A 13,101-nucleotide genomic window follows, 5' to 3' on the forward strand; every position below is an offset into this window, starting at 1 on the left:
CTAACCGGAAGCTCCCTGTTCAATTCTGGAGCTGACCGGAAGTTCAGTTCCCTCACCATAGAGTCTCCTCCTAGCGCGGCGAACTTTTTCCTCTACCTGTCATAACCGAAAGCCCTATCAATTGTGGAGACAACCAGAAACACCTCCCCTTGCCATCGTCTTCTCCTGGCGCAATGTGCTTCTCCCCCCTCACCCCCCACCGGAAGCTCCTCTCAAAATTGTGGTGCCAACCGGTGACGGAGCCGCAGCAGAGGGAGGAAAGAGCCACATGCGGCTCCAGAGTCGCAGTTTGCTGACTCCTGGAGTAGGACATACGTGTGAGAGGAACCTTTACCTTTACATTAATGATACTGTTTTTTTAACCTCCAATCCTTCCATCTAACTATTACTTTATATAAAAGGAGTCCAGACATCAGGGGAGAAGTCCTTCTGTAAATCAAACTTTCACGACAGATCAGCCAAAAAGCTGCCCGGAAGTTAACTCATGTTAATGCCAAGTATTAAAGAAACTTAAGGTTACCTCTGTGGGGTATCTTGGTCTGCCACCAGTAGCAAGAACTATGTGATCTGCCGTGAGCAGCGTCTAGGAATAATTAAAGAGAAAAGAAAAAACAGGAAGAAGAATTCAGACCAAGCATCTTTAGGCCATCCGGGGTCTTCATGTCACACTGGGAAAATATAGTTCTCTCCCAAAGTATAATATCATATCATGGCAATTATGGGTTACATAATGGCAATAGCACTTAGACTTCTATACCGCTTCACAGTGCTTTTACAGCCCTCTCTAAGCGGGTTACAGAGTCAGCCTCTTGCCCCCAACAATCTGGGTCCTCGTTTTACCCACCTCGGAAGGATGGAAGGCTGAGTCAACCTTGAGCACGTGTCGCAGAGCCAAAAATCAGCAGGCTGGTGGGAGGCGTGCAGACATGCGCGATGGAGAGATCTGGGTGACAGCTCGCATGCCCGCAGAGAGGGCTCTGCGTACCACCTGTGGCACATGCGCCATAGGTTCATCACGGGGTTAGAGACTTCTTACCTCCTTGTTTCCTTTTGCTACCCCACGGATGGTGTGGGCATCCACAAAGCTCCCTTTCAGATTGAAGTATTTCACCTTTCTGGAGGAGGAGATGAAAGAAGAGATAAAGGAGAATGGAAGAGGAAGAATGGGAGAAAAAAGAGGAGGAAGTGGAAGAAAGGATAGATGAGATGGAGGAGGAGATGAAAGAAGAGATAAAGGAGAATGGAGGAGGAAAAATAGGAGAAAAGAGGAGGAAGTGGAAGAAGGGATAGATGAGATGGAGAAGGAGATGAAAGAAGAGATAAAGGAGAATGGAGGAGGAAAAATAGGAGAAAAGAGGAGGAAGTGGAAGAAGGGATAGATGAGATGGAGAAGGAGATGAAAGAAGAGATAAAGGAGAATGGAGGAGGAAGAATAGGAGAAAAGAGAGGAGGAAGTGGAAGAAGGGATAGATGAGATGGAGAAGATGAAAGAAGAGATAAAGGAGAATGGAGGAGGAAGAATAGGAGAAAAGAGAGGAGGAAGTGGAAGAAGGGATAGATGAGATGGAGGAGAAGGAGGAAAAGAGTGGAGAAGCAGAAGGAAGAGAAGGAGGTGAAGGAGGAGGAGGAGATGGAATGAGAAGGAGAAAGAATAGGAGAAGAGTGGAGCAGCAGAAGGAAAAGGAGGAAAAGGAAGAAAGGGTAGAGGAGGAGGAGGAAGAATAGGAGAAGAGAAAGGCGGAGGAAGGGGCAGATGAGATGGAGGAGGAGGAATAGGAGAAAAGTGGAGAAGGAGGAGAAAGAGAAAATGGAAAAAGGGATAGCGAAGGAAGAGGAATAAGAAGAGGGTGGGGAAGGAGGAGGAAAAGGGGAAGGAGAACATGGAAGAAGAGACGGAGGAAGAGGATGAGATAGGGGGGAGAAAGAGGAAATGAGAAGGAGGAGGAAAACGAGAAGATAAATGCAGTAAGAGCAGTAGTAATAATAGATATAAGTCCACTCAACTCCTATATCAAATTCCTTTGCAAGCCAGTTACATCACCTTCTCTGCGTTTTACTCTCAATTAAGCATTTGATGAAAGGATCTGGGAAAGGCAGATTTTACTTCCCTTGTTTAATTATATCAAAGCTTCCTCAGGGGATGTAAGCTGTTCCAAGTTAAGCTGCCTTTTGCCATTGACTGGTGGGGATTGTGTCAATGCCGATGCTATTCAGATGTTTTTGGGACTGCACCCAAGGCGCCCATCACCCTGGGTGCTATCTTAGCTTCCTTTGCTACGATTACGATCATTGGGACATGATGAGAAATTAAGATAAACAAATGATTCTTTAAAAGAAACAAAACAGAGATAGAACTAAAACTACAAGTAAATCACGAGAAACTAAGATCCGCAATAGTAGACTTAGAATGAATGAGCTGGAAGGGACCTTGGAGGTCTTCTAATCCAGCCTCCTGCTCAAGCAGGAGAACCAATACCAGGGGTCAGCAACCTGTGGCTCTGGAGCTGCACGTGGCTCTTTCATCCCTCTGCTGTGGCTCCCTGTTGCTCAAAATATGCATCACAATCATCAATCACCTGCTGGCATGCAATTTATTGAGTTTTTCGACCCCCAGTAGGCCAACCATGGATAAACCCCAAAAAAGAAACTTTTCAGAAGAAAACAGAATGTTTTTTTTAATTGAAAATTTTGAAAAAAAAAAAAAACTTTTACAAATATTTACTTCCCTCCCTCTACCCTCCCCACCCAAACCCCACCCTTCCCAACCTTCCCTCCCCCGACTTCCCAGAACCAATACAGGGTATAAATCTTTAACAAAAATATTCTAAAATAAACTTAAAAGTAAGAAGTTAATATCCTCTATCATTTGAGCTTTAACTCCTCTTTGCTAGGCTAACTCTAAACAGATTATGTCATTCCTTGTTGCCTCAGTCATAAGCTATCTGGAATTTCTTAGTCCCATATTTATTTCGAGTATAGTCAATCCATCTTCTCCACTCCAATTTATATCTCTCATTGGAATGGTCCTTGAGATATGCTGATACTTTAGCCATCTCTGCTAAGTTTGTTACTTTTAATGTCCATTCTTGAATAGTAGGCAAATCTTCCTTCTTCCAGTATTGCGCCACCAGCAGTCTTGCTGTGGTTATTAAATGCAAAATCAGGTTAGTCTCTATAACTGTACAATCAGTAATTATACCTAACAAAAATAGGAAGAAAACAGAATGTTTAATTCAGCTACATAGGCTAGTTCTGTGGCCGCTCAGGAAATAGTCAGGCACGGGAAGGGTTTTTGTGGCTCCCTGTGTTTTTTCTGTGGGAAACAGGTCCAAATGGCTCTTTTGAGTGTTTAGGTTGCCAACCCCTGACCTATACCATTTCAGATAAGTGACTGTCCGCTCTCTTTTTTAAAAAAAAGCTGAAACAAGTAAACGAGGATTTGGGTGTGCAAAATTACCAGAGGAAGCCAGGGGTCCCGAAGCAAGATACAACTGGGAAGAAACTGATCCTCTCATGGGTGAGAGAAAGCAATGTTCCCCTGAACCTTTTACTCCACGTTTACACTGACTTTTTCAAAAATTAAATCGAATGCTTGGAAGCACAGGAGAGAAAGAGGCACTTACTTATCTTGCAACTGTAATCTGTGTCCCCAGTTCAAGGATTTGACGTAGTTTTGAACTCCTTTGGACATCACAGACCTGGGGGGAGGGGGACAAAGACAGACAGAGAAAATGTAGAAATTGGGTGGATTTAAGGGATTTAAAACAGGGGTGAAATCCTCCCGGTTCAGCCAAATTGGTAGGGGCGATTATCCTTGGTTCTGTGAACTGGTAGTAAAAAAAAAATAGCTTCCAACAATTCCGTAGATCAGCGTTGAGCCACGTGATCGGCAGAAACTTTCCCCCCGCTTTTTAAACCGATGTGTGTTTGTGTGTGTTTAAAAACACAATTACTATATATGTATACTTTTTTTCTCTCTCTTTTTTTTTTAAAAAAGGAGGAAGATATATGTTAAAATTAAATATGTATATTGAAAAGGAATTATAAATACCATCAACATAAAATGGAGCTCGCTCAGAAGCTAAAATACACCAAGCAAATGAGATGGAGAGAGTGAAGTAGAGGAGAGAGGTAAAGGGAAGAAGAGAGGGATAGGAGAGAGGGGAAGAGGGGAAGAGGAGGAGAGAAAGAAGGAGTGGAAAGAGGGGAAGGAGAGAGGTAAGGGAAGAAGAGTGGGATAGGAGAGAGGGTAGGGGGGAAGAGGAAGAGAGAAAGGAGTGGAAAGGGGAGAGAGGCGAAGGAGAGAGGAAGGGGGAGAAGAGAAGGATGACAGAGGGAAGAAAGGAGGTACGGAGGAGGAGGAGGAGAGAGGGAGAAGAAGTGATGGACAAAGTATAAATATGGTGTATGGGGAGCAGAAGAGCCAATAATCATTTTGGGGAGTTGATGGTAAGATGAATTGATGTAAACATTTAATCATTAACCAGAATGCTGGCTGGGGAATTCTGGCAGTTGAAGTCCGGACATCTTCAAGTTGCCAAGGTTGGGAAATCCTGCAGTAGAAGACAATGACAACAGAGATGGTGAATCTTTTGGGCACCGAGTGCCCAAACCGGAACACGCGTGTGTGCATGCCGGCCATCTGGTCTTTGTGATTGCCAGAGCATTGGACACCCAAAGACCATCTGCCTGTGCCTGTTATTTGGCTGGTTGTGGGGCTGTTTTTCAGGGCCCCTTTCAGGCTGTTTATCGGGCTGTTTCCAGGCCTTTCTTCGGGCCATTTTCAGCCTGTTTTTTGGGGCCATTTTCAGTGCCGAAAAACAGGAGAAAAACAGTCGAGAAATGGCCCAGAAAACGCCCCATTTTGGGGGGCGTTTTTGGCTGTTTTCAGGCCGTTTGCCAATGTGTCGCTATCACGGTCCTCCAGCCTTTCTTTTCTAGGCTCTTTTGAAGGGCTTATGCACAGGTAAGTTGCAAAAAACACACAGTAGAGTTGTCTTATACCAGTCGTGACTGATACGGTGGGGTACGTTCCAGCCATAATGTTGAGCATCTCGGACCGAATGTCCCAGGAGAGCCGCTTGGTGCATCAACTTCTTCGGAATGCAACCCACGTTCACACACGTCCCACCAAGCCCCCATTTGGTTCCTGGAGAAGACAAAAAGCCACACCCTCATTCATTGGGGGAACCTCTTCGCACGTCCTGAGCAATGTCCCATTACTGTTCTAACCGAGGCTTCCCGAGAGCACAAAGCAAACTCCTGGTCCCGACAAAAACCCCTTTTATGAATTGACTGTGAGTTCTGCTCATTCACATCCAGCAAAGTCTTTCGAGGGAGGATTTACAGTCACAGACCTTCTCTGGCTTGGAGAGCTGCCAAGCCGAGATCTGCAAAACTTGGCAAGGAGCCTTGGAGAGTCATGAACCAATGAAGCGAACTAATTGTCTCCTGCAAACTCCACTCCACTTTTGCTCCTCTTCTATTTCCTCTGGGAGGGGCCATTCATCATCCACCTATGGCCTCACTCCCAAGTCGACCTGTTTTCTTTAGCTGTTCCCTTCGTCTGGCAACTCACAGTCTTTCAAGGTAGTTCATAATTATTGACCTTTATCAGGCTTGGAGAGTGGACAGGCCAATATTGGCCGCTATACTTGGCAAGAATGCAGGCATGAACTAATGATCTCCTGCAAACTCCACTCCCCTTGCACTCCTCTTTTATTTCCTCTGGGAGGGGCCATTCATTGTCCACCTGTGGCCTTATTCCCAAGCCAACCCCTGTTCTTTAGCTGTTCCCTTCGTCTGGCAGCTCTGCGCATGCACACACTGGGAACAGGCTCCAGCTGTTCTTCTGCCTCACTGATGTCTGACTCCGAAGGCAGCTGATAACTGTCAGATGGCCCTGGCCCCCGCAGAGCCCTCCTCCGAGCCTTCCCCAGACTCCAGGACTGGCCCATGTTCTCCCCAACCTCCTCACTGTCTGAATCTGCTGCCAGCTCCATTTGCTGCTGGTGGGCTATACCATTTACATCCAACTATGCTGTCTCTTGCATTTATGAACTTCGAGAAGCAAGCAAAGTCAAGGGGGAAACCCGGTTCACTTAACAACTGTGTTGCTAACTTCGCCACCGCAATGATTCACTTCCTCTAGGCTTGATTACTGCAATGCGCTTTACATGGGGCTGCCCTTGAAGAGTGTTCGGAGACTACAGTTGGTCCAGAATGCGGCCACGCGAGCGATATCGGGTGTACCTAGATACACCCATGTTACACCTATCCTCCGCGAGCTGCACTGGCTTCCCATTGGTCTCCGGACGCGCTTCAAGGTGCTGGTTATGACCTTTAAAGCCCTACATGGCTTGGGACCTGGATATCTGGGGGACCACCTCCTGCCACATACCTCCCAACGACCCATAAAATCTCACAGGCTGGGCCTCCTCCGGGTGCCGTCACAATGCCGGTTGACCACCACTCGGGGGAGGTCTTTCTCTGTAGCTGCTCCAGCCCTGTGGAATGATCTCCCCGCAGAGATCCGGACCCTTCCCACTCTCTCGGCCTTCCGTAAGGCCACTAAAACCTGACTGTTCCGGCAGGCCTGGGGCTGTTGACCCCAAAATACGGTCCAGCCCCATCTAGAACTGAGTGCATGGTGTGTTGTTTTTAAATCTATCTTTTCTTTTCCTTATATTTCTGTTTTGATTTTATTCTGTATTGTCAGCCGCCCGGAGTCCTGCGGGATTGGGCGGCATATAAATGTTATTAATTTCAAATTCAAAATTCAAACTTAACAAATGCAACAAGAAAAGTCTTAAAATGGGGTTTTAATGTTTTCAAATTGGGTTTTTATTTATTAATTTATTTATTTATTAATTTTGTATGCCGCCCACTCTCGGAAATTTTCAAGCAAAACTCACTTAACAAATTTTTCACTGAGCAACAGAAATTTTAAGCTCAACTGTGATCATAAGTGGAGCCCTATCTATACCTACATCACTCTAAATCGGAGGCATCCCACCTTGAGTAACTTTTCAGATTTGTGGACTTCAATTCCCACAATTCCCCCAGCCAGCCTTAGACATTTCAAGTCACAACAAGGACAGATTCGTTCGCTTGCTTCTTACCTCTTGGGGAAGGATCCACATAATCCAGGACAGCTACCTTTTTTCCAAACTGGGCAGCTTAAACGAAGAGAAATCAAAGTTACAGGTGTGTTTGAAGAAAGGGATACAGTCATAGCGATGCTCTTCAAACTGGCCCAAAGACAATTGAAGCTGTACATAAGCATCTTCTATTTGTTGCGTCCCCCAAATTCTCTTGTCGAGGGGCGGTTTCCAACATTTTTTTTTTTGCAATTTGATCTATTTGCTATTAACCAGTAGGAGGCAGTGTGGTAACGCTTTGGGCCTTGCGTTCCCATGCACAAGAATAAAAACTGGTCCCACAGTGCCTCTAGTGGTTAGCAGCAAATGTAACAATTCTGGGAGACCAACCAGTTTGCCAAAGTAGCAACAACACGCTTTAATGTTGGACGGTGTAATAACAGGAAAACAGTCCGAGTTTCACTCCACCCCATGGCATTACGCTAAAACAGTCAGCGATGTCACCATAGGAATGATAAGCAACAGCATGTTCTTGTTGCAGAAAATGACAGGCTTTAGACTTCTCAGGATACAGGAAAAGTTTATTTGGCAGCCAGGTTCAGAAAGCTAGCCCATGGCTAGCATTGCAAGTTCTGAACAACCTTCATTATCGAAGCACGCGTTCTTATACATTCTCAAAGGCAGCGTAATACGGAAACATTTAACTCATTTCTTAGTGGTTACCTTGAAGAGAAAGCCTTATAAGGAGACGGGGGTCTTACTTCTCCTTTTGCTATGGAGTATGTGTCATTAACGAACTTTAATTGAATCTTGGATTTTTGACATAGGTTTTGACATAGGGACATCTTGTGGTTAGGGACTTGCTTCCTGTTCTTTTGCAAGTTCCGACTCTGTCTATGTGGCTTTTAATATAGAGGTAAAGGGGCCCTAAGAGGCTGTCCAGCCTGATCCAGTAGGTTTCACACTTAATGTCCAAATCTCACTTTACGTCCTGCTTTATTCTGATCTCGGCTTCTCCAAAAAGCATGAAGAAGAGTCCTGGTTGCGACAAAATCCCTTTTATTAAACGAATGTGAATTCCTCTCATTCCCATTCAGCCAAGGCCTGGCAAAGTCTTTCAAAGGAATATTTATGAGCACAGACCTTATCTAGCTTGGAAAGCTGCCCTGTCAATATTTTCCAAACGTAGGGCTGTGGAAGGAAAGGCTGGGCACAGAGTCTCTGAGATTCACGGACAGATCTTCACACTCCTGAAACGAATGAACGAACGAATTGTTTCCTGCAAAAGCCCCCTCCCCTTTCGTTCCTCTTTTATTTCCTTTGGGAGGGGCCATTCACCGTCCACCTGTGGCTTTACTCTCACGTCAACCCTGATTTCTTAATAGTTCTTTTCTTCTGGTAGCTCTGCGCATGCGCACACTGGGAAGAGGCTCCAACTGTTCCTCTGCCTCACTGATGTCTGACTCTGAAGGCAGCTGATAACTGTCGGATGGCCCTGGCCCCCTTTCTGCTTCTGATGCAGAGCCCTCATCAGAGCCTTCCCCACCCTCCAGGAGTGGCCCAGGTTCCTCCCCAACCTCCTCACTGTCTGACTCTGCTGCCAGCTCTGCTGGCCACTGGGGGGCCACAACACAGCGTAGCCGATAGCTCAAGAGAGACCCTCCCTAGTTTCTTGGCCTGTAAAGGAGACAGCTGTAATGGTCCAAAGATGCTTGAGAGAGATTCTTGGCAAAGAGATGCTGTCAAGGGAATTACTCAGATAAGGGACTGCTTAGCTCACAGCTGGATAAAAATGGAGAAAAATGCTCAGAAGGGACCCTCCCTACTTTCTCAAGCGGTAGAGGAGATGGGGAAGAATTGTCCTTTGAGACTTGCAAGATTTTGCAAACAAACGAAGAAGTAAAATTAACTTCTCTAGTTATATTTCCTATCTAAGCATAGGAAGTTAGCACCCACCCCTCACCTAGAAGAATGAAATACCCTGGGAAATATTGAAAAGGCGGAATATTATATTTTCCCTGGATAAGAAATGGAAAACGTGTTTTTAGGCAGGAAACAGACTCATTTTTAATAGCACTACCTTTCTCAATGGGCCAGTAGGGGCCCTGAGCTACTCTACATAACAAAGGTGGGAGTGGCCGTCCACAGGAATTTACCACATGGCATCTGGGAAGAAGTAATGCTCAACCAAACTTGGACTCAAAACACAGCCTAGAGAGTTGCCCCTGCAGGGCCCCAGGGAGTCTGACAACCCATCAGAATACGAGATGAAGATCAAAATAAATTTTCCAAACAAACAAGTCAAATGAACTTCTCTAAGTTATATTTCCCACCTAAGGATGACAATTCCGCACCACAAATCCCATCTACGAACCTTCTTTAGCGCAAGCCAAGCCACCAGAGCCTCCTCCGATAACAAGAAGGTCATATTCATTCTTCCCTGTTTAAAAGAAAGAAAACGTTTCAAAACGGTAGATATTATTCAATGTCACCTTCAGATGGAAGTCCGTGAAGTCCACAGTAAGGGAAATGAATTGTCACATCATAAACTTATTTCTGCATTTTTAAGGCAACAGTATTCCAGAGAGAAGGATAATAGGGAAGAGCTTTAAAACATCTATCTATCTATCTATCTATCTATCTATCTATCTATCTATCTATCTATCTATCTATCTATCTATCATCTATCTTATCTATCTATCATCTATCTGTCTATCATCTATCTATCTAATGCAGTGATGGCGAACCTATGACACGCGTGTCAGTGCTGACACGCGTAGCCATTTCGGGTGACACGCACATGCTCCCCAAACTTGTTTCAGCGGCAGCTCTCAGCCTGGGCGGCAGCGTCACGCAGGCTGTGGAAGGAGGAGGAGGAGGAGGAGGAGGAGGGAACCAACCAAAGAGAGGCTTTTACCGGGTCTGCGCCCCACAGCCAGGATCGTCCTGGCGCCTCAAGCCGCGTTTCTTCCTGCAAAGCCCTTCGGGCAACCCGAGAGTTCCGCTTGACGCCAGAAGGGCTTTGCAGGAAGAAACGCGGCTTGAGGCGCCAGGACGGTCCTGGCTGTGGGGCGCAGACTCGGTAAAAGCCTCTCTTTGGTTGGTTCCCTCCTCCTCCTCCTCCTCCCCCTCCTTCCACAGCCTGTGTGACGCTGCCGCCCAGGCTGAGAGCTGCCGCTGCCGCTGCTGCACAACTGAGGGAGGGAGAGGGAAAGCAGAGGTAGCCTCAAATTCCACCGTTGGGACAGGGGAAAGGGCTTGTCCCTCAAGAGTGGGGGGGGATAGAGGTGGGAAGAAGGGGCCCGGCCTGTCCCCAGCGCCCCCCACAGACGGATTACGGATCGAACGCTTCTCTCTCTGCAGCCTTTTTCTGCAAGTCCCAGCTACTCAGCGGGGCGTCATCATTTCCGGCGGGTTGCAGTTTTCCAGCTCAGATATCAGGATCCGCCGGGATTAAGTGGGAGAAAACGCCGCTGGCCGAGCGGAACAAACACATCCAAAGGTTAATCTTATTTTACGAAAACACAACTTCCAAAAGTCGATCGTGGCCTCCGTCAAGAAGCTCTTCCCCCACCCCCCACCCATTCTGGGGTCTTGGTGTCCCTCGGCTAAGATCCACCCCGGAAAGCAGAACGGGGGCAGCCCTCCTGTAATTCTGGCTGGGTTAAAGAGCAGGGATGGAGGAGCCATATCACACCTTCATTCAAAGGGTGGGGAGGGGGAGGACCAATAAAGTCCCCCCCTTGGGGTGTCTGAAGTCCCAGCTGAAGCAGCCGAAGGAAAAAGGATAAGCATCCGTCGCTGCCCAATGGCGCTTGGGGTAACCCCGCTGGGCAGAGCCAGTCGAGGCTCATCCTGCAAATGAGGGTTTCCTTTGGGGAGGGCCAGGTGGTTTCAAGCACCCCAAACAGCCAATCTCTCTCTCTCCGTCCCCCTTCCTTTGCTCCTGGGGCTGCAGAACTTTCCATGGGCTCAACAGTAATTGAGTAAAATTCTAAGCCACTGCAGTAGCTGCTTTTTGGTTTTATTTTTTTTTAAATATTTATCAGTCTCTCTTTTAGTTGAAGAGTTGAAGTCCACAAGGCTTAAAGCTGTCAGGTTTGAAGACCCCTGGGGTTTTTTTCCTAAAGGGTTAGGGGTGCAAGGTTCTTGTAACTTGACAGCTTTAAGACTTGCACGCTTCAATGCCAGAGTTTCTGAGCCAACATTTTGGTTGCTAAGCAGGACCGTTGGTAAGTGATACTGATAATAATATCAAGGGCAACATACGAAATCGACTGATGAACAAAGAAGTTACTAAGCAGCTATGTTAAATAATTTGTTTTTGGTTTATTAAATACAATTATATTGCAATTATATATTTTTGTAGTTTAAACTATAAATTGCGCAAAATTATGTTTTTGTCGAAGTGACACACAACGCGAGTTATGCTCGATTTTTTGCCGATTTTTGACACACCACGCCAAAAAGGTTGCCCATCACTGATCTAATGTATCATCTATCTATCTATCCATCCATCCATCATCTATCTATCTATGTTATCTATCTTATCTATCTCTATTTCTATCTATCTATCTATCTATCTATCTATCTATCTATCTATCTATCCATCTATCTATCTATCATCTATCTATCATCTATCTATCTATCATCTATCTATCTTTCTTTCTATCATCTATCTATCATCCATCTTATCTATCTATCTTATCTATCTTACCTATCTATCTATCTTACCTATCTATCTATCTATCTATCTATCTATCTATCTATCTATCTATCTATCTATCTTTCTATCATCTATTTATCTATCTATCTCATCTGATATCTATTTTATCTATCTGTCTGTCTGTCTGTCTATCTATCTATCTATCTATCATCTATCTATCTATCTATCTATCTATCTCATCTGATATCTAATCTATCTATCTATCTATCTATCTATCTATCTATCTATCTATCTATCTATCATCTATCTATCTATCTATCTATCTATCTATCTATCTATCTATCTCTATCATCTACCTATCAACTATCTTTCCATCTATCTATTTATACACAAACACACACAGAAAAATGTGATTATAGCTAAAAAAAATCCCCAGCAACCAGCGTGAATTAAATCTTATTTAACTTTAGAGTTTTCCTAAATTCTTCACTTTTAAAGTGGTAGTCAGAGCCATCTTCCCCGCTTTAAAATGCCCCAGATCTTCAGAAAGCCCTATTTCACTTTTTTAACTGTTTTGCTCTAATAATTCTGATCCCAAACAATTCTGGGTTTCTTTCATTATCATCTCTGAAAGGGTGGAAGTCTGCCAAACACCTTTTGCTCTTCTTCCTTTTGGCATATCTAAAACATCAGGCCGAACAAATGAGAGAAGAGAGATAAGTCACACAAATATTTATTGTTTCAGCCTGTGAATCCCAACTCTGTTGCAAGAGCAGAAAGCGTCACACCCTCTAGCCAGCAGGAATGGATAGAGAAACCAGAAGAAATCACAGCCCCTCTGTGTCCACATTTTGATCACATGACTGCTGGCATACGACAATGGTCAGAAGTGCGAGGACCCCCTGTAAGTCACTTTTTTCAGAGCCCTTGTAACTTCAAACACTCACTAAATGAATAATTGTAAGTCAAGGATTCCCTCCATTCGTGGTGTCAGGGTTCCAAATAACACCCAAGATTAAATCAGAGTCCAAGGCAAAGTATTGCTCAAAGTCCCAATTTATGAAGAAAGCCATGTTGGCACATCTGGGGAAACCAGAATCTGAAAGCTTCCCCACCCAGTTGAAAGTTCAAGATATTTTCCCCACACCCACAAGTCCATCACATGGTCAAATCTCAAAGGGGGAGAGAAAGAAGGACTGGAAAGAGGAGAGAGGAGAAGGAGAGAGGTAAGGGAAGAAGAGAGGGATAGGAGAGAGGGCGGGGTGGGGAAGAAAGAATGAGTGGAAAGGGGAGGTAGGAGAAGGAGAGAGGAAAGGGAAGTAAAGGACGATGGAG

At 45.2% G+C, this 13,101-nt stretch overlaps 1 protein-coding gene across 5 annotated transcripts in view; it reads right to left on the reverse strand.

Moving 5' to 3' along the window:
- The window catches only part of TXNRD2 (thioredoxin reductase 2), a 46,963-nt gene that overhangs the window by 30,223 nt on the left and 3,639 nt on the right, over nt 1-13,101 (reverse strand). For 4 of the 5 annotated variants that reach the window (XM_032228875.1, XM_032228876.1, XM_032228877.1 and 1 more), the window contains exons 2-7: nt 9,475-9,540; nt 7,122-7,178; nt 5,005-5,149; nt 3,624-3,698; nt 1,037-1,115; nt 521-583 (exon numbers count right to left, since the gene is read on the reverse strand). In XM_032228875.1, coding sequence (XP_032084766.1) covers nt 521-583; nt 1,037-1,115; nt 3,624-3,698; nt 5,005-5,149; nt 7,122-7,178; nt 9,475-9,540 — 485 coding nt within the window. Of the gene's footprint in view, nt 1-520; nt 584-1,036; nt 1,116-3,623; nt 3,699-5,004; nt 5,150-7,121; nt 7,179-9,474; nt 9,541-9,900; nt 9,920-13,101 lie in introns of those variants that run through there. The other variant, XM_032228880.1, reaches the window with a different exon arrangement.

Source organism: Thamnophis elegans, chromosome 13 (genome assembly GCF_009769535.1).
Source record: "Thamnophis elegans isolate rThaEle1 chromosome 13, rThaEle1.pri, whole genome shotgun sequence".
In the NCBI taxonomy this organism is placed as follows: Eukaryota; Metazoa; Chordata; class Lepidosauria; order Squamata; family Colubridae; genus Thamnophis; species Thamnophis elegans.